This window comes from Melospiza melodia, chromosome 6 (assembly GCF_035770615.1).
Source record: "Melospiza melodia melodia isolate bMelMel2 chromosome 6, bMelMel2.pri, whole genome shotgun sequence".
Taxonomy (NCBI): Eukaryota; Metazoa; Chordata; class Aves; order Passeriformes; family Passerellidae; genus Melospiza; species Melospiza melodia.
Window position 1 is genome coordinate 18,214,494 of NC_086199.1, and position 26,171 is coordinate 18,240,664.

Below are 26,171 nucleotides of genomic sequence, written 5' to 3' on the forward strand. Positions count from 1 at the left end.
TATTTACTGAAAGGTTTTGGCCTTCCTTCCACTGTTAACTGATAAGAGGTTTTTTATTGAACACCTGTTCTACCATTCATTCTCTTACAGTGTCACTTGGCACCACCTCTCTCCTCTGCACTGTAGTTCTGTTTGCCATTTTGCAAGAGGGCAATATACTGAAATGTACTGCTGCACACCAAACATTTTCTGTAATTCCTGTTAAATACATCACAGATAAGCTCTTCATTATCTGGATAAGTTTTTACTTGTAAAATGTTATTCTAAATACTTCATCCTCTAAGGCACTAGTTATGTTTCTTAATAAGCAGAAAAAAAAATGAAGAAAGAAATGGAGACTCTAATGCTGCTAAATTCTTGTTCAAGAAAATCCTGTTCTTTCAGTTATATGAATACTGTGTGTGAGGGAGCTGTTCTGCAAATGTGGAGTGTGTTTTGGGTGCATGCAGTTCTGTGCCCTTGGTACTTCTCTTTCAGCATGGAAATTCTGAAATCATTCATTTTGTTCTTCTGAGCTGTCTCTGTGGTTAGGCAATTTTTCTGAGTGTCTAGGTAGCTAGAATGCTTTAAATTTCAAGGACCTTCTAGTATTATGAATTTTTCTTTTGTAGACTTTGTGTTTCAAAAGTTTCAAACAGCTGAACAGAACTTCATTGCTACTTTTCTACTTAGTAAGTTTTATGTCCTAATTAGTTTTAGATCTAGGCTTTGATTGTCATCAACATTTAGACATTTATTTCTGTCCTTACTTGACTACATGAAAAAGAGAAATGTTCCCTATTCTTTTTCACATTGCCTGAGGGCTATTACAAGAAATAATTTGAGGGTTCATGCCCACTGATCTTTGAATCAAGTTGCAAAATCTTTTTTATGCATGCATGCACACAGTGCATCATTCTTTTATAACGAAAATTGAAAAAAAATTTAGACTGTGGACTGGGTTTTTTTCAGATGCAGCTGTTTGTACAAGCTGCTGAAAATATATTTTTTAATTTTTTGTTTTAGATTTCTGGTTTGAATTTTCAGATAGCACCAGCCCTCTCTCTGTAAGTGTGGTTTGTTCTTAACTGTTAAGGCTGAGTATATTTTGTATGAGTGTATTTTACCTAAGAATTTCCACAGACAAATGTGAGCTGTTTATCATCTTTAACAGTGAAAGTAAAGTAAGAGAACCTGGAAAGACAGAATAGGAATTCTTTACTGCTGGCATGTTTGAATTCAAAGTTGGTTGCCCTTAGTTTTGTTGTAAATATGCAATTCTAGGTTTATTCATTGCTCTCCCTGAAAGTTAGTGAAACATGAGAACCAAGTAGTGGGAAAATGTAAATATTAAACTTAAACTTAAAACATCAAGGATATTTTTTTTTTTCAGTAAAATGGGCAGTGAAAAAATGTTTAGGTGCTCTTCACTTGAACAGGACAGTGTTTGGCAGAGATTTCTGTTCTTGTAGAGAGCTGCATGGATAGGTCTTTTCTATTTTAAAACTTCAATCTCTGTTTTTTCAATGTACTTTTTTGGGGATCAGGTTAACTTTTGCTTCTGATTACTTGGGGATGTATGTCCACTTCCACATTTTAGCCAGCTGTGACTTTTAGATTAGCCTAACATGACTGTCTTGATGATAAATCCATTATTTTGTGTAACAAATTACATACATGCCAGGGAGTCAGTATGTTGAGAGTGTCCAAGTGTAATATATGTGTTGTCATCTTATTGCAAAAGCTCCATACCTTCTTGGTGATTTCTCATGGACAGCTCCTCACAGCACTGCCAACAAACTCCATGTCTCCCCTCACCCAGCTAACCCACTCTTTTGTAGCACTCATCTTCTTATTGGACACAGCTGTGGCCTGTTAAGGGCAGGTCTGTTCCTAATCTTTGGTGGTTAGTACAGCTGCAACTCCTCAGGTGTGAGATCACCTTCTGCACTATCTTTATTTTCTTACATGCTATCCCTCCACATATCTGTGTGCACTTGCAGTGTCAAAAGTTATCCAAGTGATGAGAAGCCCATTTTTGTGTAATGACCATCTCAATATCAGAGGTAACCCTTCAGTTTTAAAAATACTTACCATTAACTTCGTCTTAGTTGCCACCATAGCTCTTGTTTGGGAAGTGAGAACTTTTCTTATCCGTCCTGGTATGTAAATAGAGGCTTCCACTGACTCCTTCTGAAGTTCCTGTTTTCAGTCTTAAATTTCATGTTGCCTCATTGATGAAGGCTGTACTTTACGTGGTGTTGTCTGTTACTAAGGTGCTCCGACATTATTTGGACAGACTGGGTCTGTGGAACGTTGGCATCATCGCTGCGGATGGAGATTGGAGCATCTCAAATGAGATGATAGTTGATCCCTATCTTAATGAGGCTATTGAGGTAGTCGGGTAAGTGTGGGAGAAGGGAGGCCTTTTAAACATCCCTTCCTATCTCTAAGTCTTCCTCTCCATTTTCAAGAGTCATATATTCTTGTTTCATACTTCCTAGCTGTTTCCATTTTTTCCATCATTGTGTACAGTGGTGATGGATTAGTCTTTCTTGTCTTTCTCTCTTTCAGTTTAGTACATGTGTAAGCTGACCTTGTCACTCTTCTATCATTTCTTTCAAGTGTCCATTTAGGAGCTGTGTTTTAGGCTTCTTAGCACTAGCAAATGACAGGAAACTTCTAACTAATCTGCATGTGCATGTTCCAGGTCAGAAAAACCTTAGGATTGGATTCTTGGTCTGCAACTGGTTTTCATTTTGGGTGAACTTGAGCTTTCAGAGTGGAACTTATCACCCTGGGACTTTCTGTGGCTGCAGCTGAGATTTTTCTGGTCATATACTAGAGCTAGAAGTTTCTGTTTCTTGTTTAATTTCTGATAACAGATAATATTAGCAATGCATGCACTGACAGTAACTTAGAAGTAAAAACAAGCACCCAAAGTTTGTAAACTAATACAGCCTATCTCAATTTTTTCTGTTGGTTTTTCAGCAAATGTCAACTCAACTGTTTACCTTCACTTTTGTTCCATAATACACTTTTTTACTTGCTTCTGGCAATTTACTCTGCTGCTCTGCTCTTTTTGTAAACTCTGGTTTCTCAAAATTATATGTAGTTTTTACAAAATTACACGTTCCCAGAGGTAATTATCTGTGCAGATACAAATTGCTCACTTGTGTTACATTTGTTAACTTGTTTATCTCTGTTGTTAACATTACTGAGATAAGAGCATTCTTGTGGTCACTCATGTCCCATTTATTCTCTGTATGTAAGGAAGTATGATATGCTCATCATAGTTTAAGTGAATGCATGGCTAAAGGGTTATAGCAAGTCAGTTAAGTGAGGATTTTATAAAGAAAGTGCTTTCATATGTGTTGAGTTTGTAAACATCAATCACCTGAAGGTGGCTGCTTGAGAAATCCTGATGATAGTGCCAGCATAGAGTAACTCCTTTGGTCTAAAATAAACTTAAAAAAAACTTTCTTAGGTTAGGCAAGACTTGCAGCTCAACAGGTGCATTAGGAAATGTTTTAGTAATGATTTCCATGACAATACAGCTTGAAGAATGAATGCACTGACTGTGTACAGCTCTTGCTTCTTTAAGAGCTTGGCAGAATCAAGGACAGGAGAACTTGTTTTTGTTTGTGCCTTTAGAACCACAGACATGTTTTAGTTGTTCTTTAAAAGGGAAGTTCTTTTTGTCAGAGGTTTTTCTTGAATGTCATACAGATTTTTCCCCAATTTCCCCACCACCACTGATCACAAAAAATGAAGTGTTAAGTTTTCCTGTGCAGGAAACTTTGGTTTTGTTATCTATCAAGAAATTAAGGTTAGTACAAAACACCAAGGTTAAGAACACCATGTTTCTTAAGCAATGCTGACTTTAAGGTACTAACTACCATAGAGAGTTCTTGCTGACCTAGTGAAAGATAATGTTATTTAGGTGTCTGTCCTTCAAATGCTCAGGTTCAGAAAGTTCATACGCATCTTATAGTTTGCCTGTCAGCCCTGTAACATCTAAGTGACTGATCTGCAAATAGAGTATCTTGCATGAAATGTGATATGCTTTGTCTTTATTTGTACTTTTGCGTCTGTAAGAAGAACAAAACATTTTTAATTCTTCTTTTTATCATGTATTTTGGAATTCAGAATGGTAGAAGAAGAAGGTGTCCTTTGAAGTCACTTTGTGCTTGACAGTCTTGTATGTTCTGTTTGGTGTAACAGTTGTCCAAGTTGCAAAAACATGAATTGAAGCATAGTAGTTTTTTCAGCTGGTGCTGAAGAAGATGCTGCCTTTCCCAATATAAAGTTTTGACAATTTGAAAAACTTTTTTTTTTCTTCTCTCTGTTCTTTGCTCTCCTTTTTTTCTTCCAAGCTGTTGAGGTACACATTGGATAAGCATGGTCTGGAGCAGGTGAGGATCATAGCCAGCGATAGACTGTGGGAGCCCATTTCCTTTGTCATGATGATTGACTCTGAGCTCCACGGAGTGGTCGATGTGATTGGGTAGGGGGTTCTCTCTCTTCTTCTTTCTTGGTGGTTTGTTTATAGTTTGTCTTCATCTTATTTATAACTAACACAGACAAAGCTGTACCTCTCTGTACTTTTACCTGCAAGGAAAGGATTGATACTATAAAACTCTCTTACTAACCAAATCAAATCATGCAGTTCTTGTCCCAGTAACAGCCTCAACCTTTAATTGAATCAAGAGTCTTTTATCATGCTGAAGATTCCTGTTGGGCATGGTTGTGCTTTTGATGGATGGAAGGCTTTTTGGACAAAACTGTTTGTTACTAGGGTTTTGGTTACTTTTAACTGGTATACAAAAAGTGCTTTAGTTTTACAACTTAGCACACAGCCTTGTAATTTCCACTGGTTTGTTACTGAAATTTTGTCATCCAGAAATGAATTTGGGCTGTGATTCTTTGTGTTACAATGGCTTGATTCTTAGCTCCCATTTTGTTTTGATGACAAATTTGTATTTGGAAAACATGGAACCAGTTGATTTTTAATACTAGTTTAGGGTTTTATCATAATAATATTTTACTAGTAGACTGAATTCGAGATTGATTGATTGAATGGAAATGTGTATACAAAATGTTCATTAACTTTTCTTTTTACAGTAGCTCTAAACTTGACTTCCTAGGTCCCATAAACTTGCCTGACCCAATCACATGCTTCAAATGTGTCAGTTCCTTGCTTCAATTTGAGTATTTTCCATTTATCTTTATATATCTGAACCATAGGAGGTGTAGAAATGGGTTTTTTTCCTGCAAATACATATAGGAAGTCAGTGTCATGTACCCTTGCAATTAACCCCTCCCCCCCTTCTGAACATGAAGAGTATCCTGGCAGTTTTTCATAGGTGGAGTCTTGGATCATGTCTGGATGAGGCTCAACAGTTTTTACACTGTCTAAGTAAGCTGTATTTTCTTAACTCTAGAAGTGTAAGTTTTACATCCCTACTCTGATTCAGTCTTAGCAGGGAAATTAAATATCTCTTGTGTATTTCAACTTTTATTGGACAGGGATATTGACACTTAAGAAACACATTTTCAGGAGTGTAGAAAGACAAATTATTCCTTCTCTGCTTTATTTTTGCAAGCTGTGCACTTTATGCCATTGCAGAAATCTTATGGTTGGTACTAAGGCAATACTTAGGTTTCCAAGCCAAAGAGGAAATATACACTAATCTGTACAGCAGAGCAGAATGTATCTAAAATCCCCACTATCTGTTACATTACTGATAGTGAAGCTGCATATGAAGTTCTACAACACTGGGAAGTAGGTCATTGTCCACTAGAGGGAAAATAATGAAAAAAAACCCCAACAGTCAGCCTAGAAAAACTGTTGGTTTCCTGCCACAAATGAATCAATTTGTCAAGCTGCAATTAAGGAAATAGTTCCATTTTAGTGTATAAATAAAGTATGTTTAATGAATGTGCTAAGTGAGGAAAATCACAACCCTGTTTTCTGCAAGTGGTTTGAAAGGTTTTATTTCAGTCAGCAAACCTTGCACCATGGTCAGTGTAGTGATTGAGTATAATCAAAGTCTCCATTGGGAGAAAGGATGTCTCATACTAAGGGAGGCCTTGAAAAGAAAATTAGCTATTGTTATGTTTCAACTAATATCAGTTAATACCTTGTAACTTCTCTAGTCCAACTAGCTTGTTTTTTTGAAACCTGAGTTTATTAAAAAAGATGTGCAAAATCAGTCAAGTTCATGTTTGGTTCTAAGACATTCATGCAGCTCAATTCTCAGCATAGTGCCTAGTGCTGTATCTTACTGTTAGTTTTACGTTATTTATAGTTTTTTTAAGATAGTATGAGTTAGCATGTATTTTCTCTACTCAGCACATTATGGTAATGACCATCTTCAAGCTCCATTTCAGGACAGAGGTTTGCTTTAGCAAGCTGTGAAAATTGCATGGCATCTGTAAATCTAAGTTTAACTAAATGCTATATGCTATCATGTAGCAGAAGAAATAATCTACTAATGTAAATACAATAAGCTCTGGAATGTTACAGCTCCCCCTTGTTCAATATTCTTGTATTCTCCTTGTGGTATTCCAAAGAAATTTTATTTTTCATTTTCAGTTTGAAGAAAGTGAATCACTGCTGCTATATGTACTTCCAAACTTTGATTTTCTCCTTGTACTAAGTGCTCTTTCTTTTCAAAATATTGTGTAGGGCTCACTATCCTGGGACAAAAACAGTGCAAAATGCCATATTAACTGGCAAGAAACTGTGGTCATCAGAAGATTACAGTACTTTCAATAATGATGTCGGTGCAGGCTGCTGGGCTCGGATCCTGAACCAAAACTACGTGAATGGAAACATGACCGCGTAAGTGTTGGGCACTGTTGCTTGCTTTCACAACATGGGGTGTAAGAATTACTTAAAGTGCTATTAAATAACACATCCATCTGCTCTGGTGAGAAAACAGGTAAACTGAAAGTCACCCCAATGTGGTCTGAATTCAGATATTGTAATATAGGAAGTCTGCTGTTCTGGCCTCTTTCTGGAGTAGAAGTCCCACAAGTTTCAATGTATTCTTATTCTCCAGCACTTGATGGGGTTGTGCAGTTTATGCAGTGGGTTTATGCAGTTCATTTCAGATGCCTTTGAGAATGATGATAATTATTAAAAAAAGAATGTTCTTAAGAAGAGGTGGCATTGGAGGAAAATAACAATGAAACTAATTTATCATATTTTTCTTAAGGTCTTTATCAGATTGTTTGTATTTGGTTAAACAGATAATTACAGATGTAATTATCTAGTTTTTCCATACAGCTTATTTTTCAGAATCCATTCTTAAACATGCATGATAAATTTACTCTTTTCTGCACATTTTCTTTCCAAACTGAATACTGTAAAAAAATGTTCTCTTTACTGGGAATTTCCACAACTCATTTTGAGAAAAGAATAGAAAATAAAGTTTGATGTTTCTGGTGCACCAACTGGTAGTCTGAAGGAAAAAGTTTGATTAAAGAAAATGTAGGTGTCAATATGTGAGTAAAATTGTTGAAAGCTTTTAGATGCTTTGTAACTTCATTTTGGAAAAATAAAGAGAAATCTTGTTGCTTCAAGTGAAGTGCAGGAAAAATCACTAATACTTGTAAAGGGAAATTTCTTAAGTCACCTGATTTCTACAAATCTTCTGTCTTCTCTGCAAGCTGAAATTTTCAAACAGGTGAATATTTCCTGCATGAATTCCTGATCATTCTGCTTGCTTCTTAATCCTCATATAGTTTAATATCTTAATTTAGGCAATTTTCCCCCATTGTTTTTTATATTTTTCCAAGGCCTTTCAAATTATATGTGCCCATTTCTTTCACAGCCAAGCAGCAAGGCATATGTGTTTTATTTATAAATTATTGTAGAACAGTTCTAAGTCCAGATGTCCAGAAGTGAAGTTATCTTGGCTTGTATACTGAAAACAAAATCTTTCTGACAAAAGGCAGCTTATCTTTCTGCTAAGTTTGTTTCCTTTGAAGTTTAGTTTCCTACTTTTCTTTCTAAGTTTGAAATCAACAGACCAAGTTTGATGTGAGCAAGTTGAATTTACAATTCAACAGTTGTTTATTTTATGATCACGTTTTTATAGACTTCCAGGAACTCTTCTGTGTGTATGTATAGTGTGATAAGTCTGTGGCAGTGACTTCAGAATGAGGCCTTTGTATGCACCTGTGTGCAACAGCAAAACAGATTGACAGCTTTTGCCTTTTGCTTAACTGCTCTGTTAAGCTGTATTTCCATCCTTAAGGCCCAGAGGTCTTTAAATTTAAAGTCTTCGCAAAGCGTTTTCAATGAAGCCCAAATCAAAGTGTGTGAAGTGATTATCCTTGTCAGGATGGAGCAAATACTCCTTGAGGATGGCTGGTTAAAGTTGTTTTTATTTGTTACTTACATGAATAAAGATTTTTTTTTTTTTGTGGTACTTAACTGTTTCACTAAAAAACTCCATCCAAAACAACTACCACCATGCACAGAAAGAACCAAGCAATGACAAAAAAACTCAACGAAACACTCAGCAAAAAGCTGGAGACTTTGCTAACAAAATTTTTTCTCTTCAGAACAGGAAAAAACCTCAAACAAATGGTGTCTTTACCCTCAATACATGTTTCTTTTAATGTAAAACTTGTTGTGGTGCTCTAGCCAGAGAATTTACCACCCGTTTTGGAAGAACTTCTCAACGCTGATTTGCAGATTTGCTTTATTTTCCTCTCCTGTGGGTTTTCTTTGTGGGAAAGATATTCCCTCCACCCCCCAAATTTTTTTCATTGTATGCTGGAGAAAATGGAGGAATGGATTTTTGTACTAAGTTAATCTAATCCTCCCCATATGAATGGAGAAAACACCTGTTTTTCTTCCAGAACAATTGCATGGAACCTGGTGGCCAGTTATTATGAGGAGCTCCCCTTTGGTCGATGCGCATTAATGACAGCACAGGAGCCGTGGAGTGGCCACTATAAAGTTGAATCTCCTATCTGGATTACAGGTGAAAATCTTGCAGTTATAAGTTGGTGATCTGACACCAAACATCACTGTATTTTCTGAGGCCTTTATTGATTTAGTGGTTTTATGTGGAGTATTTTTTGTACCAAATTGAGGTAGATTTGTGGAAAGTTTTGTGAATACATTAAGAAAGAAGAAAATAATCTCATTTCAATAGAAAGCAGAAAGATATAATTGTAAGGGAAATATTTATACTTGAACTTTAGCTGTATCAGAAAGTAATAAGCTACTGCCTTTCTAGCTGTTACTATTAAAATATTTGGATCTGATGTGCCTGTAAAGGTTAATGTGCTTTCCTATTTCCTTTCCCTTTTTATTTTTAATCTTTGAGTATCAATCAATTCCATTTGGTACTTCTCAGTTTGCAAAAGTGGAACAAAGAACCTCTCTATTCTTTTCCTGCTTGACGTTCTTGGCTTGTGTAAATCAGCATTTCCTTGAGCCTGGGAAAGGGAAGCATGTTCATGTAGTGTCTGTGGACACACAAATTCACTGGCTGTTTTGTAGTCCTGTAATATTTTACTGTCTGTGCTGCAGTTCTGTAGAGTAACTATGCAGTGCCAAGAAGGAAGAACAAGACAAAGGCTTTAATTTTTGTTCTTCTGCTAGTTATCTATATTTGTAAAAGCATTAAAGCAAAACTGGCCACAGTTTCCCATGAGTAGAACAGCTGAGCAGTTGTTCCTATGTCCACGTTGCTCAGGATTTTCATGATCTGGGTCATATTCTTCTTTGATAGTTTCACTTTCTGAAAATCCTACTTATTTAGTTATACCTCATGAAGTTGCCCATCTGTGCTTTTCCTGCCATTTATTTTTTAAAAAAGAAATGTTTATTTTATTTAAAGAAAAAAAAAAAGACTTGGGAAAATCTAAACTGTGATGAATATTCAAATTGAATGGACATGATTACTGTGTATTGTTTGTGCTTAATATCTAAATAATTGCTATCACTTTAACTCTTTTGTCTGCCACAGCACTGATATTTTTAATTTTCCCATAGTATAATTCTTTAATCTTTCCTCTTATATAGGTAAATTTTGTTTTGAAAGTTCTATTACTTTCTTCTCTGAATAAGGTTTCAGTTTTTGTCAGCATGTATAAGAGAGAAATTTAATAAAGCCTACAAATGTTACCATTTCTATTAATTTCCATTAATTAATTATTGTATTCTAACTTTTGTCTCAGCACACACCACGCAGTTCACTCAGCCAGGCTGGTCATACCTGCAAGTGGATGGACACTTAGAAGGAGGTGGGAGTTTTGTAGCTCTGACAGATGGCCTAGGGAACCTTACCATCATCATTGAAACTATGGTATGTGCATCAGCAATTCCAGTGGACTGAAAAAGTTACAGGAGATGTTTTGTTATGAAGAACCTGTCTTGATTTATGTAGTTTGGTATCTGAGAATGTTCTTTGATACTTGTAGCTTTATTAGTGAGTTCACTAGAGGCTGTTTTTTCTGTCTGAACTCAAAATACCTTGTTGAGACTTTCTGGAGGCCAATATATGTGCCATCTTTGTCTTTTTATTTCACATTAGCTTTAATTGGATGACACACTGGGAGGAAGTTATATTATGTGCTTTCTTAAAATCTGTATTTGGAATAAAATTATTAAACTACTGCAATTGCAGCTATTAAGATAACAGTGAAATAAATTATTGCTCTTTTAATTTCAATTCTGTGCTGTGGGTTTTTCATGAATGTTGCCATGTGTTGCATTCTAATAATTTGTATCTCTTCTGTTACATTTGTTTTTTTTTTCTTTAGAGTCATAATCACTCTAAATGTATCAGGCCTCCATTGCCAAATTTCAATGTTGTACCTCAGAGAGCAACTTTCTACCTCAGAGGGTCATTTGTAAGTACATCTTGAATACATTTGATCAGCCCTGTAAAATGAATTGCCATTCATAATCAAATACATGCAAGTCAGTATCACAGGTTGCAATGTCATAACTGAAATTGTAGAATTGCTGCCTCTCAGTCTAATCATCTGTATATTGAAGAAGAAATTTAATGGGACAGAAATGCAACTAAAATTTTGTTTAGAATATATTCCAAGGCTGGATGCTCTGACATGCTGACATAGTTTGTTGGGCTGACACAGCCATGGCTTTTCTAGTTATCAGTTGATTTTCCAGGGAATAGCTATAGTTGATTTTGTATTGTAGGTTTTATTGCATCCTGTGAAGAGATAGTCTGAGACTCTCCCAGTTGTTAATTTGTTTATTCTATTTTTTAATTTCACTGAAGTATATTTCCCTCTGAAATGTGAACAATACTTTCACAGTGTAAACTGGAGGGAATCATTGTTAGTTGATTTAGATGATTCCTTCTCAGAACTTGACTGTTACTTATTTGCAATTTGATTTTGATTTTTTGGCAGCAATAATTTCCTTTAGGAGGAGATAATTTGGATGATACTTTTGACAATAAAAGGAAAAGTAGCTTAGTGTCAGTAGTTCACTTAGGAAAAGTAGCTGAGTGTCAATTTGGATACACAGCTCCCTTTTAGGGAAGTATTAGATGGCTTATCCAAGTCAAGGTCTAGGTTGCTTGCTTTGTTGTTGATGTTGGTAACTGAAAAGAAATTATAGGGGTTAGGTGTGATCAAAATCTGATACTAATATAGTTGATATGCAGAACTGAGTATTGCAGAAGGTTGGAGACATGTAAGCAAAGTACTTTGCTCAAAAATTAAAATCAAAGAACTAGCAATTAGACTGAGGGCCTTATAAAAGTGAAACATGTGGGATTATTTCAGTCTGGTTACTTCTCAAGAAGAGCTTGTATCCAAGGTGTATTATTGGTGATAGAGAAGCTAAAGATTGTGTCTGTGTTTGCAGTGCTGTCTGTCTTTATAAGCAACATTAGGGCCTGCTAGGGCAATGCCTTATTGATGTATAATCTATAAAAATGTAAGGCATGTGTAATGATTGGCTGAGTAAAGTTGTGACTCTAATGTGATCAACAGCTTTAAAGTAACAAAAATTAGACACCCATAGAGGACTGGTATTTCTCAAGTTGAATATTCAAGGTTGTTTATTTTGCTGTTGTTGTGTTTTAAATTGTATGGTGTGTTCCATTGTAGTATGTGGTGCAAACCCTTCAAGTGTGGCATTCTAGACTTGATTTTGAATCTGGAAACTCCAGTCTTTTCCAGCAACTCCATCCTATACGGGTAAGTTGATCAGTTTTAATTATCAGTCCCTCTGCAGTTTCAGGTGTGTCTTCCCTCTTTGGTGAAACTCCTCAACTTTCATGCTTAAGCTGCATGTTTAGGTTTTAAGGCTGTTTGACTGCAGTTTTACTGGCTGTGTACAAGTGTACCTGGAGGTAATAACAAGTTTGGGGAAAAGGAGTCTTAAAAATACCCCAGAGATATTTAAATGCTGAGGCAAGAAGATGGGAATTTTGACTTAAATCAGGACTTCAGAGGATCTTGACTTCAGGAGCTTGGGTATTTTGTCAGTTAGTTGTTAACTTTTGCAGCTTGAGCTTTCTTCAATTCCAGGTGTGGAGGGGAAGATTTTCTTTAGATCTGGACGTGGATGAAGTCTACACTTTAACCACACTCAAGACAGGATGGAAATGTGGTTACCCAGAGCCGCCTCCTCCCCAGCCCTTTCCTTCCATTTACAGTGATGATTTCAATATACGTAAGCCAGAATTCTCTTATCCAATTCTCCATTCACACACAGATATAATTGTAATGTAGGAAGGCAGTAAGTTATGTTATTTGAATCATCTACATGAGGTAGCCTGAAGATCTATTTTGTTTTTGTTCATTTATACCTGTTTTTCCAAAAGCTTACCCCTGTATGAGTGAGTGTACACCTTACTTTTGCAATGAGGTGTATTTAATTTAATGTCTTACCTGGTGTTCTTGTGTTTGCAAAACCGGTGTCAGCTTAAAAACTTCCATTTGGGGGCTGCAAGTCAAAAATCTGGAGAAAATTTTAAGTGGTAAATTTCTGAAAACAAGTACACCGAAGAAAAATAGTGTTTTAGAGTTGATGTGTATTTTATTTTCTGAACAGGTAATCCACCTTTCAGTGAAGCCCCAAACTTTGCAGATCAGACGGGTGTATTTGAATACTTTGTAAATGCTTCTGACCCAGGAGATCATGTGTTCACGCTCCGCCAGGTGGTGGTTCAGCGGCCCATCACTTGGGTTTCTGATGCAGACCAGACCATCAGTGTCATAGGAAATTTTAAGTGGTATGTAAATACTGTTTTGTAGTGACATTTGGGGAAGTGTTCTCCTCACCAGTGCTAGTAATGATCAATTAATTTGTCTCAAGCCTCATTTCTCTTGGACAGAGGGCTTTTGCTTTTGCCTTCAGATTCTCTGTAGACATGTAGGAATGATGATTCAGGCACTTCTAAAGTCATTGAGCCCTGCTCAGGGCCAAAGGTCAGCTGTATAAGTGACTCCTAACGGATGGGGATTCAACCACATTTCATGATTGTTTAGCCTAATGCTATACTGTCTTAGAATTATTTTTTTTTTTTTTTGCTTATGTCCTTCTGGGCATATTTGTTCAAGCTAATTTTTTACACTAATGGATCTGAGTTGGCATACTAGAAACACCAATGTGTGCCCTGAGTTTCTTTTTTCTTAAATTGGACCAAGAAGGAGATTAATTTTGAATTACAGTATTTTGAGTTATTTGTTAGGAGTTTGATCAGTATCATAACTCTCAGACTATTTCATTTATAATTCAATTGTATTTGTTGCAGACTGCCATCTTCTGAGCAGTTCCTAGAATTGTGTGGATTTGATGCCAATCCTGCTTCAACCACTTTTATTTCTGTTGAAAGTAACTGAGGTTTACTGTTTTGATTAAAGTATGGTTACAATTGTAATTCTTTCTAGGAGCTAAAAAATTGCTAGGAACTGCAATGATGGTAATTCAGAATCAAGCAGCATATTTTAGAATAATGTTTATTTAAAATTAATAAGCACTTGGGAAAGGGCCTGTTAACTAATTATGATTTTAATAATAATAATAAACTTCATGCTAAAAACTTTCTCTTCTGCTTAGAGGCCTAGCCTAAATTCTTTTGATACATTTTTTAAAATAGCAGTTTTGTCAGGTTTTTTTTCACTTTAATTAGATCATTGATCTGGCAAATGCTTTTTCAGAACTTGCTTCACACTTCTAATTTCAGGCCTGGAGATGTGATTGAATCACTTTGATCCAAAGCCTGGAAGAATACCACCCTCTTGTACTTGGAAGTTGTTCTTCAGTTATCTGATGTTTGCTTTTGCAGCCCTCTGTTAGGAAAGGTCTCATATTTTCCCTAGAAGCAACTTTCCCTCATTAAATAATTATATTCAGTGATTCCTATAACAGCTACATAGGACATATTTTTAAATTACTATACTCAGATTCCTAAAACTTCTATTATTTTGTTTAGTTCAGTTTCTTTCTGAGTCTTTATCTTGCTTTCAAAACCAAGCTTACTTCCTGAAAATCAGTTTATTATTCAAGTTTTACTAGTCAGTATCTTTTTATAATGCTAGTCCTCAATTTCAGGCCCTCAAGTTTGTTTGCTTCATCCTCAGTTTAAGACTCAACTCGTCCCTGGCAGATATTTTCAACAGTGAACACCTGCTATTGAAATTCTGAGCCAATCTTGCATTAAATTTCTCTGTAGGATGATACTTTACCTCAGTTGTTGGTGGAAATTTATCATGATTCAATTTCAGGATTGTTTGGATTTTAAACTTGTGTGTGTGAAAGTTTTTGCTCTCTTACCGTGAATTTGTTAGTGTTTTTCTCTGATGGTTTTATTGAACCTGGATATGTTCTGAAAGTATTACCATGTAATTATTGCTATATTGCCTTGAGTCTCTTTATAATGGCTTAAGGGAAATGAGGGGGGGTCTCTTTTTTGATAAATGGGAAGGCAAGAAGGTAATTTTTTTTGTGTAATGACTATATATTCAGGACTCTGGAGCATTACATTAGAATGAAAACTCACAATGAAACTGTGTTAGAAGTGAGAAGAAAAGTTGCTAGAATAGATATTCTCCAATTCAGTAATCAGCTGAGCTGCTGTCACAGAGAGTCTTTTCACATTCTGTAAATAAATATAGGTAATTATTACTTCTTAAGTAAGTGACCTTGTGGCTGTATCTGTATTACAAGTGCTTTCAGATGTGGGATGTAGATCCATTAATAGAGGGAAAGAATTTTTATGGTTAAGAGCCTTGTAGTGCAGCTTTGAGGAAGAAGAAATTTTGTAAATTATCTGGGTACTATTTGATGGTTCTATTTGATTACTTTGCTTTATTCTTCTTTACAGCTCTCATTGCATGCATAACACAGTGCTTTACTGTTGAGCTGGAGTATAATCTCAAGAAATCAAATAATTTCTAATACTGCCTATTCAAAAGAATGGATTCCTTCCTTGTTAAAACACTAATCTTCTTTTACAGGGTAAACATGACAGTCACTTGTGACATCTACATAGAAAAACCTCGTGATGGAGGAGTGTTTATTGCAGGAAGAGTTGACAATGGTGGGATATATGTGAGAGATTCCAAAGGAGTTTTCTTCTGGGTTTTTGCAGATGGCACCTACAGAGTCACTAGTGACCTAGGTAAGCAGTTCTTTGCAAAAGGGGATGCTGGCATATGGACATGTCATTTTGATTACTTTGATAAAAATAGGTAACATTCAGATTTTTTAGTTCATTTGTCATTACTATGAATTTAACCTATTGGTTCTAATGATGGCCACATTTCATATGTGGAGAAAGCATCTGAAGCCCATTTCTCAGGCTCAGCTTTCTAAAGTTTTTGTATTTTCACTGACAATGTCTGCTTTACAGTAGAAAATATGGACTATTTTGCTTTTAAAAATACTCTGATACAATATTAATTACAGAAAGATTTGACCTGTATTCTTAAACTATGCATGAGGAAAATCCTGATTGACATGAAATGGCTTTTCTTAGAGAGCAGTTCAAGTCACTGTACTTACATCTGGCTAAAGTGAGGATCATAAGTGGCCTCCTGTTTCCTCAAATGATGCATCCTCCTGTTAGTGTAGCTCAGTGGAGTGAGCACGTTCTATTTGTGATGTTAACATTCACGTGTGTTCATCTGTAGAACACTTGACAGGCACTGGCCTATTTAGTTGTTTAAATGCATTTCCTATCACTTCAAGAATATGAATTAAAATTTTCAATAGTTTATGGTGAGTAGTTCTAGATCTACAATATATCTGACAAGATATATTTTTTGTGTGTGTGTCTGTGTTCCTTTCCACTTCTACCATAGACAGTTAGAATAACAAAGGCTTTACATAGCTTCCCTTGAAATATCAATGCTCCCTGGTGAAACTTCGCAATGTATAATTCTATAAAAACTGAAGTCTCAGCTGTATGGAAATACATACTTGTGCTTAGGATTGACTCAATTTTTTATTTGTAATAAGACCTAACAACATTACCTGATTAGTTTCTCAGGCTGTCAGAAGTAATTTTTCCTAGATGAAATGAGTGAATTTTGATCAACCACCCGATTATTTCAAGCTGAGATCTGTAACATAAGATGATAATTTTTTTCTGTACAGCTATTTTCAGTCGTCTTTACATTTTTCTAGAAGGGAGTTTGAATGTTAAATTATGTTGCAGTAAAAACTGTCTACTGAATAAATGAAGACTTGTAGCACTTAATTTTTTTCAGGTCTTCGTCCTCCCTCCAGGTGTCATTCACACCCCATTTTTGCTTAGCTTAAATTTTGGGTAGAGCTAAGCAACATGATAGTGTGGCAACAGAAACCCTGTGATTTAAAATAGTTACAAACAATAAATAAACAAGAAGATCTATAGAATGAGCAGAGTAATAGCTACTGTCACACTTTGTGAACCTGTACTCTCCATAGAGTGAATCCTCATCTTATGCCAAATTGCCAAGAGCGTTGAGGATTTCAGTGAAAAAGCAGTTCTGGCAAAACAGGAGAATGTACTGATATTGCAGAGTCTGGGGTTGCATATTAAACCTCCCATGCTGCAACTGAAATTGGTAAAATGTCAATCCTGAACACTTCTGAAAAATAGATATTATTATCCTTTTGCTGGCTTGGTATTTATCAGTTTCAGCAAAGAGCTGAAGTAACACTTTGCTAACTTAAGCATGTTTTTCAGCTGGAAAAGAAATATTAATGAAAGGACTTGCTGGTGTTCGGGATAATGCATGGCACACACTCACTCTCAACATTCAGGTAAGGACACAGGAAAAAAGCTGGAAAAGTAGTTATGAAACTTCAGTCCTAAATAGTTTAGACAAAGCTGTGCTGTACTATTGATGGTGTACTTGTATTAGTTTACCCTATCAAAACCAGAAACAGTATCTGTTACATTGAATCAATATTAAAATGCCATACTGAATTCTGCTGCCTGTATTGTAAAAGAGATCTTGAGACTCTGTAGAAGGTATGGAAAATAACTGGAAAGCTGAATTGAAAGCTGGAGGTAGAAGGGTCAGAGAGGCAAGTCTCTTGTTTAATCTGATGGAAAGATGATGGCCTGGCTTCCTGTTCTTAGGACAGTGAGTAAAATACTAAGGTAGCCTGTGTTACAAATCTGTCTCCCACCAGTTCCCTTTGCAGGCTGAGGCCTTGTATGTGGAGCTAATAAAGGACTGGAAAACTGAGATAAGCTGAGTTCCTTCTCTACTGTGTTGGAAGAGCACAGGCATTGTGTTACTTATAAATAGGCTGCAGTTAATGAGAAGCCTGTCTGCTTTCTTTTCTTTCCCTCCCACTTCACCTTTTTTAACCATAATGACTTGGGGAGGAAAGTAGCCCCAAACTGTACTTTAAATATCCCTGTGTGCTTTGATGGGTGTGTCATTGGTGCAAGTACCTAAAAGGCTTTAAGTTCCTCTTCTGAGTGCCTAATCCCTTTGTCTAATGTAACCTTTGCAACTCCAGCTGTCCAGAAATGTGGGGAATCTTGGCTGGGGATTTTTACTGATGAAGGTAACTTAAAATTATGCACCAAGCCCCTCATGCTAGAATGCCACTGAGTATTAGAAGCTGTTTTTGTCTCTTGTACTGTCACATTTGGAGACAAAGGGACACTTGCCCCTAAGGCATTCACTGAAATAGATGTAGTTTAGTTTTGGCTTTGGTACACCTACATTTATGACAATGGCTGTCATCTGTAAAATGGGCCAAGACATTTGGTTACTGAAGATGAACCATAATCACTTAAAACAGTGTGAGTAATTTTAAAACGACAATGCTTCAGACTTCCATCTACGTTGTTAAATATTTTGTACCTCTTATAGCTTGATGCAGCACACTATGTCTTTGTCCAGAGCCATCTTTAAATAATTCTCCCACCGACTCCTTGAAAGACATTCTTTGCTTTTACCTGTGTCTATCATTGTCTTTCAGATTAAGAAATGCAAGCACACAAAAGATAAATTGTAATTTTTCTTGAAAATGTTTTAATTTTGTGTCTTGAAGTGGCTTGAGTGATACTTGAAAGTTCTGCTATCTCCTCTTTATTTCAGCTTGATTGCTAAATTACGTCTTTCTTTACTTTTGATTTCTGCCTCATTCTGCAGAAGCAGTGCCAAGTGTATCATATCACCTTAAGTAAATTGGGCTGTTTTGAAAGAGTCTGATACAAGGGAGAGGAAAACCAGTTTACACATCAGGTTCTACACTGAGTTAGCAAAGCTGTGAGTAGGAGAAGAGGAGCCTTTAATGTATTCACTGTAAAGAATACATTATATAGGAATATATTCCACAGAGCTGATAGACACCGGAGGATTCTATCCAATATTTAGATGCATCTCTGCATGAAGAATGTGTGAAATGTAGTTGAAAGGTGACTTCACATCCTTCTGCTTTGTCTTATCTCCCATGTGAGCAGGCTCAGTGTCTACACAGACCCTGGATTTTACAAAGCTAACATTTTCCTTTTTTTGACAGGGCAACTCGGCCTCAGGACTGTTGAATGGTTATCCTCTCTGGGAGAATGTCACCATTTCCAAACCGGGGAACGGCTGGGCTGCCCTTGGAACTCGCTCCTTTGAGTTTGCACAGTTTGACAACTTTCACATTGAAGCTTGCTGAGGTGGCTTTGGCATTTGGAGAACCTGGTTCTCATGTTACTTTGTGTAAGAGCCAAGACAAACTGGAGAGCTGAGGGCTAAACTGTGATTGATCTCTTGGCAAAGAGTCTGGATTCAGTCCGTGGTAATTGTTAAAGGTTTACTTGAGTAGATATCAACATGATTGTAGCTTTATCCCCTATTGCTGTGGGATTTTTGCCCTTCAGTTTTTGGGGGCAAATTTTAGTTCAAGGTAACGATGAAAACAAATTCTTTGATCTAAATATCTTTTAATAGCAACATCCTAACTTACCAGCTCACTTCTAAGATAACTTTAGAAATTAACAGAAGACAGATTCATCCTATTTTTTAACACTTCCTCTATTACGTCCATTGCTTTCACTGTGAAAGAAAGAATTAAATGCCAGTAAGCCTTATGAGCCAGTGGGCCCCGTACTTTTGTAGGTCCATCATTCTCAAGTTTCATTTGGATAAACTACCTAGATTTCCTATAGTAAAAAAAGATGTTTTGTCTGTTTTTTGCTACAGTCTATGACTAGGCATTGCAGTTCTCCAAATGCATTTGATTACATCTTTCAGCTTTCATTGCCAGCCCTAAAATATATCCTATTTTCAGTGGAATGGAAATGTGCCTTATGACTGATCAGGGAGTGCAGCATGTGGCTTACTTCTAATCTACCTCCTCTTTCCACTGAAAGGGTTGAAATGGATGAAAAGATACCATAACTTACAGTTTGTTGATGATAATATTGTGGGGTTTTTTGCATAGTACAAAGAGTAAAAACATTGCATCATGGGTATTTCCATGTCAGGTCACATGTGGAAACTGGCCTTTTGTTCCTAGAAACTTGGGCAAACATCTCTCTCTTTTGCTAGATTTAGAGCTTTGAATAGAAAATAATTAAAGCCTAACAATGATATTTAGTTTATTGTATTACTGTGGCACAGAGGAGATATGGATACTATCACTTCCTGGTATAAAAGAAATTTTAAAAAAAGTGGTCTTTGCCTTTAATGGTTTGCAAACTGATTAAAACGTAAATAGCAGCTGGTGGACAGAGGGAATTGTTCAGTGTGCCAGTGGTAATGACACAGGGATATCTGTTTTTAAACTTTTCCTAGGTATCATGGAGTGAAATTCAGAGGATAATTCAGATCTTTGGGAATGGAGGGATTCTATTTAGCTGTTGCTTCATTTTATTTTTTCCCCCAAGTTACTGCATTATAAAAAAAGCAATTAATTGAGAACATGAGGTACTGAATGGGTTTTTCCTCACTGCATTTGCAGTTCAATTGGCTCCAGAATTTTTCCTGTTTGTTGTTGGCCAGTTTGAAGGAAGATGATATCCATTGTCTTAATGAAATGTACTTCCTGTGTCCATCTACTTTTCACATTCACATCCTGTTTAATTGACAAGCAAGTTGTTCCACATGCCTGATAAGGCTCTAATAGCTGTATGAGGCCATTTGTAGCAGGCAACATCTGGAGAAAAAGGTTTTCGGTGTACTTTGATTTATAGAGATTATTCTTCTGATCCCCTTTATTTTGAAGGCTGATTCCAATAATTGTTAACTTCAGTCTTTGAAGTTGTCATCTAATATAAAGTTAATGTTATACATATCATTCCTGGAAAATTTTTATAAAGTTGATCTTCCGTTTTCGTTTTTGGAGAAGAGTTCTTAAAATTCTTTCTCTAGTAAGTAAAAATGTTGTGTCTTTTAGCTGTTAGATTGATACTACTTATTCATACTTGGAAATTTCATACATGCCAGTAACCTTGAAAAATGTTTTAAACCACTAAGCTTTAAAACTCTAGTAGAAGACTTCCAAATGTTAAGTAACTGTTTACTTAAGTGGGTGAAAAATGAAAGGCAATTTTCCATGTAATTTTCAAGTATGGATGCAGATCTGTTCATTGCTTGCCTGATTTCCTAAGGAATGTCACTGGTCACTCCACATGTGAAAGAATCTGATTTTAGGTCCTCATATTCAGGTAATATGAGTATAATTATCTCAGAATAAATTATTTTAGCTGTGATGGATTTTTGTAGTTGGATGCTTCTTGGAGACTTCCTGGTATCTTCTGTGGCTGCAAGCAGAGAGATCAGCAATGATGATGTTATTCCAAAGGAGCTGTCCATTTTTTTAACTTTCTGATGCACTACTGTAATACACTGTATTGTTATATTGTGTACTAAACACCATGTATTTTATCACTGGAAATGTTGATTTTTTTTCCCCCTAATCTTAATTTACAATGTTGGAGGATTAAAGTGTCATGAACAGAGTAAGTGATTTAATGGTGACATAATGTTATTCATCTTTATATGTCTGTAATCCTTCACCCTTCAGTAGACTGTAATATGTTTGGCAATAACAAGCTGTCGGGTTTTTCACTGAGGGGTGGATTTATGTTGTTGATTATAAATGCTAATCATTCCAAATGGACAAATAAAACACTTAAAAACGCTTTATTTGTGCAGAATGCTTCTGTAAAATGGGTCTTGTTTTTCTCCAGCAAGAAAGCTGACAATTTTTTCATTGTGATTTCTGATAAATATGCTTGACATTAACTTGATTGGATTGCAGAGTATAGCCAACCAGTCCTTATTAAAAATATCTCAAAATCCATACGCATTAGGATTTGTGCTATTGATAAAATGATTTTCTTATAGCATTCAATATACATTTTGCTTCTTTCTGGTGTTTTGATTTGGATTTTTTTTTAATTTAGTGAAGGGAATTAAATTGTATTTGAGGACCAGTGATGCAAAACTGCTGAGTACTAAGGTCATGTGAGATTTAGCTGAAAGTCAGTTTCTAGGTTTAGAAACAGTGTTGTAAGGATGTACTTCTGTGGTTTAAAGGCTTCTCTTTTTTTTTTTGAATATCATTTTGAATCTGTCTTCAAACACATTATTTTATCTTTAAGATAAACTTAAACTTTAGGGTTTGATTTTACACAGAAGGGAGAAATTCCAGAGAGCTAGGTATGTTTCCCAGTCCATTGTGCCAGTAGATATGGCTTACCCTGGAGTTATTGCCTTCCAGTAACTAGCTATGTGCTACCACCTACACAAACACTGCATCAAAATCAATTCTGTCCCTTCTCTGCCACCCCACCTTTGAAATTAGATTTGAGCAGTTCTGGGATTTTCAAACTCATGCAAAACACTAGGACTCCTTTGCTTTAAAATTACAGGAGACTCTTTAGGCTCCTTTTGCGGCTGTCTCCTTGTATCTCTGTATCAAAACCAAATTTCTACTTCCAGATTTGATTTGGAGTGGTAGTGGTTTGCTTTTGCCTTATAGAATCAGTTTTACTGCATCATAGCAGCAGGTTGTTTGTTTTCATTTTATAAATTTTCATTGGTTTACCTGAAGTTTCTATCCAGAGTCCATTTTCTGGAGGGGAGTGGGTATTATGAATTTAACAATCATAATTATAGCTGTCTTATTTCAGTGATATGGTCAAAGAGGGACAATGCTTGGAGACTTCATTATCCTCTCTTTGATGTTTTGGTATTTTTGTTTGTTTGGTTGGTTTTTGTGGGTTTTTGTTCGTGCTTTTCTTTTGTTTGTTGTTAAACCCTTTGTAAGTACTACATTCAAACAAGTCTAGCACATGCTGGGAGTGGCAGACAGACAGGTTTTAAAAACCCTCTAGTTTTGAAGGCTTCCTAGGCTGGCAGTGGAATCATCAGGTAGCTTTTTTAGAATTCTGAGTAGTGTACATTGAAAAGTCAGCATGAGCTGTGCTCTGCTCCTTCCATTTATGCCCAAGTGTTGCTGAAACAATAAGGGTTGTGTTTCTAGAACTTGTGTTCTAAAAAAAGCCCCAAAGGCCACTAATAATTGAGGAGAGGAAAATGTGTGCTGCAGCAGTGTTGCCAAGCTTTTGCTGTGTGCCAAGATACTTCTCTGCGGTTTTCATAGTGGCTAAGACAAACAACTGTGAAACTCTGGTTTTCCCCTCAAGGAATGATGTTTGGATAAGGTTAGAAACAGATACACAACCCAACACCAGTTTTGTCAGGGGCTCCTGGTAACTTTGCAATGAGTGCATTAAACCTGACTCTTTACTTTTGTGTACCCCAGGCTAAACCTACGTGTCTCAGGAAAGCAGAGATGAAAGTGTCCTAAAAGTATTTGTTGGAGTGTTGACTTTTAAATTTTTAAAAATGCCTTTTCTCTTGGTATCAAGTGTACCTGGCTGAGTTTGACTTCACTTAGTGCAGGAAAACAGTAATCTTTGGTTTTACTGTGCTCACAGAGGCATTTCAAAGATATTACTATTGTAGGGGGTGTCTCAGTACAGAATTAACTTCAGGGTATGTAAGAGGAAACTAAACCTAGCGTGTAATGTTATTCTAATGTTATGCAGCTATGGTCTGGGAATCCTTCATGGTCTAAAATGGAGGAGATAACAACAAAATGACTATTAAAAAAACCAAAACAGCATCACCAACAACCCCCCCCCCCAGCTGCACACGTTCCCAAATAGTGCAGGGAAAAGCAAAGAACAATCTGGATTTAACTTGGCTTCCTTTGTTCAGTTACTGCTGGAAAACACAGCCATCTTCCTTACTGTTTCCTATGGACAATGATTCAGTTAAAATGCCTATAGAGAACACAAGACTTCATTGTTGCTAGAAAGCAAATGTTGTTTAGCTAATTGTAGGCACTGCTGTTTCCCAAAAACAGTGGAATCAGAAAAGGTTAGAGAACATGAGAACAGGTTATGCAGCTGAAAGGCACATCTGTGAGGTATGACTCACTCTCCTGGTTGCAGAAGATTGCTTCCCTGTGAGCATAGCAGCAGAGCTTTATGGAAAATAGAAGACAAATATTTCTCTGTTACTGCCACCCCCCCCCCTTTCCAAGTTTTTGGGAAGTTTTTTGTACATTGGCCAATCTGAGATCACTCAGGAGTGACTCTGTAGCCTCTTAGCTTGATTATATAGTGTTAACAGAGTCATTTGAAAGAGCAGCTGGCAATAGCTAGCAGCAAATCCTGTTAAGGATGTCCATATTCCCTTCTGATGTGATTGCTCCTGTAGTGGGAGCAGTAAATGGCAGTGTTGACTGGCCAGAGATCAGGCAGGTTTTGTGCTGAGCAGAGGTGCACACAAATGGCTTGGTGCAGAGATCTGTAAAGCTTCCCTGGGATCCACAACGTCTCTGGCATGAGCTGCCTATTTCCTGTTCTGTCTAAGATTGCTGTCTAATGGTTCAGCTTATTTTTTTTTTTTTCTTGCAGCCCAGCAGATACTTTGTCCTAAACCAATTGTTTTGCCAGCATTATACGGAACATGCTCAGTGCAGCAGGGCAAGCCTGTACCTGAAGGAGGAGGCTGAGAATATCCTGTTGATCATTCAGCCCATCTCCTCGCTAGACAGAATGCACATTGTAGACCTGCCTTAGTGGAGTGCTGAGACAAAAGTGTGACAGAGCTTCCACTTCTCTTTTGTAGGTGGCTATTCTATGGATTTTGGGACAAACAGCAGGATTGCATTTGTTTATGATCTGTGTAATGGTTGCAGGGAGATCATTCAACTTTTCTTCCCGATTCATGATAAAAGCAAGGTTGATACTGCAGAATGTATCTTGTTTTTATTGAGCTTTAGTATTTACTTGCAGCATGGTTTGAGCCGTTCATGAAACAACTGTGACTCTACCTTGAGAGACAAAATACTTTGATAAGATGAATGCTTTCATACAGATACATCAACTGTGACCACCCACTTCCCAAGCCAATGGGAGTTTCTCTTATGGTGTTGCTTCACATGGGAGAATCATTTCAAATACCATAGTATGATATAAATATTTTTTCCTAAATGTTAGTTCTAGTAAATCTTCGCAACAATAATTCCAGCCTCCCCATGTGTAAATACATTCAGTACATACCTTGGTTTTATTTTCCTTTCCTGATTGTACTTTTAAAATGGTGAATACTTAGGGGATATCTGTCACCTTTCTCAAACAAATATTTAGCCACATGAAAATACAACAATCTTCATTTTTTGAACAGTTGAAATTTTTTACCTCTGTATTGCAGCTGATATTTTTCTTATGCTGAATCTGAATACTGTCACATCACTTGATTTTTATAATAAATAAAATTAATCTAAACTGGCTCTGCGAGGAGGTAGCAGAAGGGCCATGTAGGCATCTAAAATTTCTTGTGGTGTTTTAGCTCCCAAGGCACAAGCCGCCTTAGCTGTATTTTTGCTTTCTCCCACACATTCTCCAGTGCCATATAGGGTGGCTACCTGTGTAACATCCTCAGTGATTGAAGGTGGGTGTTTTTCTTGTGTGTGACATGGTGACATGGGAATGATAAATGCCAATCTTCTGTACATTCTCTGTGGAACTCAACCTCCTGGAAGTCAGGCAGGTTTTTGATCACTTTTATTATACTATCAGGCACTGGAATATAATAGTCTGGAGGATTTTCTTTCTTTTCTTTTGAACCATGTTTCTTTGTTGTTTTTCATTTATTTTTTTTATTTTTTTTTTCTTCAAGAAGTCTGATGCAGAAACGGTACTTGGTTGCTTTTATTACATCAAAACTTGATTACAGTAATTCTGTGTTCAGCAACCTCCCTGATGAGCCTACACTGCACCCTCAGATGCCTTTGAAGACTTCTGCCGGTGTTAGTTATCTGTACTAAGTGATTTCAGAGGGCAGTTTCTCTGAAAATGTAGCTAGTTTCTTCTACAGTAACATGCTGATTCTAAGTGTGATGGCGTTTTCTGCCCTTTGATCTTTTAGCCTTGCATTTTGTAACTGAAATGTCTTTTTCTCCCCATTTCTACCACTTCAAAAGATGGTGGGCTGCATCCCGCTTTAATCTGCAAGGACCTCAACACCATGCAAGTATTACAGTGTGCTCTACTGCAAATGAGAGAAATATGTGTTTCATGCTCCAGAGAGTCTCTGTTTAGGTTTCTCTCTGTTGGGACAGTGCTCTGAAGTCAGAATATAATGAATTTCCTATGAGCATATACTGAGTTTTCAAAATGTACTCTTCTGATTTTAAGTGATTATGGAGCATTGTG

At 36.6% G+C, this 26,171-nt stretch overlaps 1 protein-coding gene across 1 annotated transcript in view; it reads left to right on the plus strand.

The window, feature by feature from the left end:
• GALC (galactosylceramidase) overlaps positions 1 to 21,578 on the plus strand; it is a 31,748-nt gene extending 10,170 nt beyond the window's left edge. Inside the window, 11 exon segments of the mRNA XM_063160156.1 lie at positions 4,356 to 4,486; positions 6,671 to 6,826; positions 8,857 to 8,981; positions 10,186 to 10,313; positions 10,771 to 10,860; positions 12,094 to 12,183; positions 12,517 to 12,661; positions 13,043 to 13,223; positions 15,451 to 15,614; positions 17,166 to 17,242; positions 18,965 to 21,578. Of these exon segments, the coding sequence (XP_063016226.1) occupies positions 4,356 to 4,486; positions 6,671 to 6,826; positions 8,857 to 8,981; positions 10,186 to 10,313; positions 10,771 to 10,860; positions 12,094 to 12,183; positions 12,517 to 12,661; positions 13,043 to 13,223; positions 15,451 to 15,614; positions 17,166 to 17,242; positions 18,965 to 19,108 (1,431 nt within the window). The 3' untranslated portion in view covers positions 19,109 to 21,578.
• Positions 21,579 to 26,171: the final 4,593 nt, after the last annotated feature.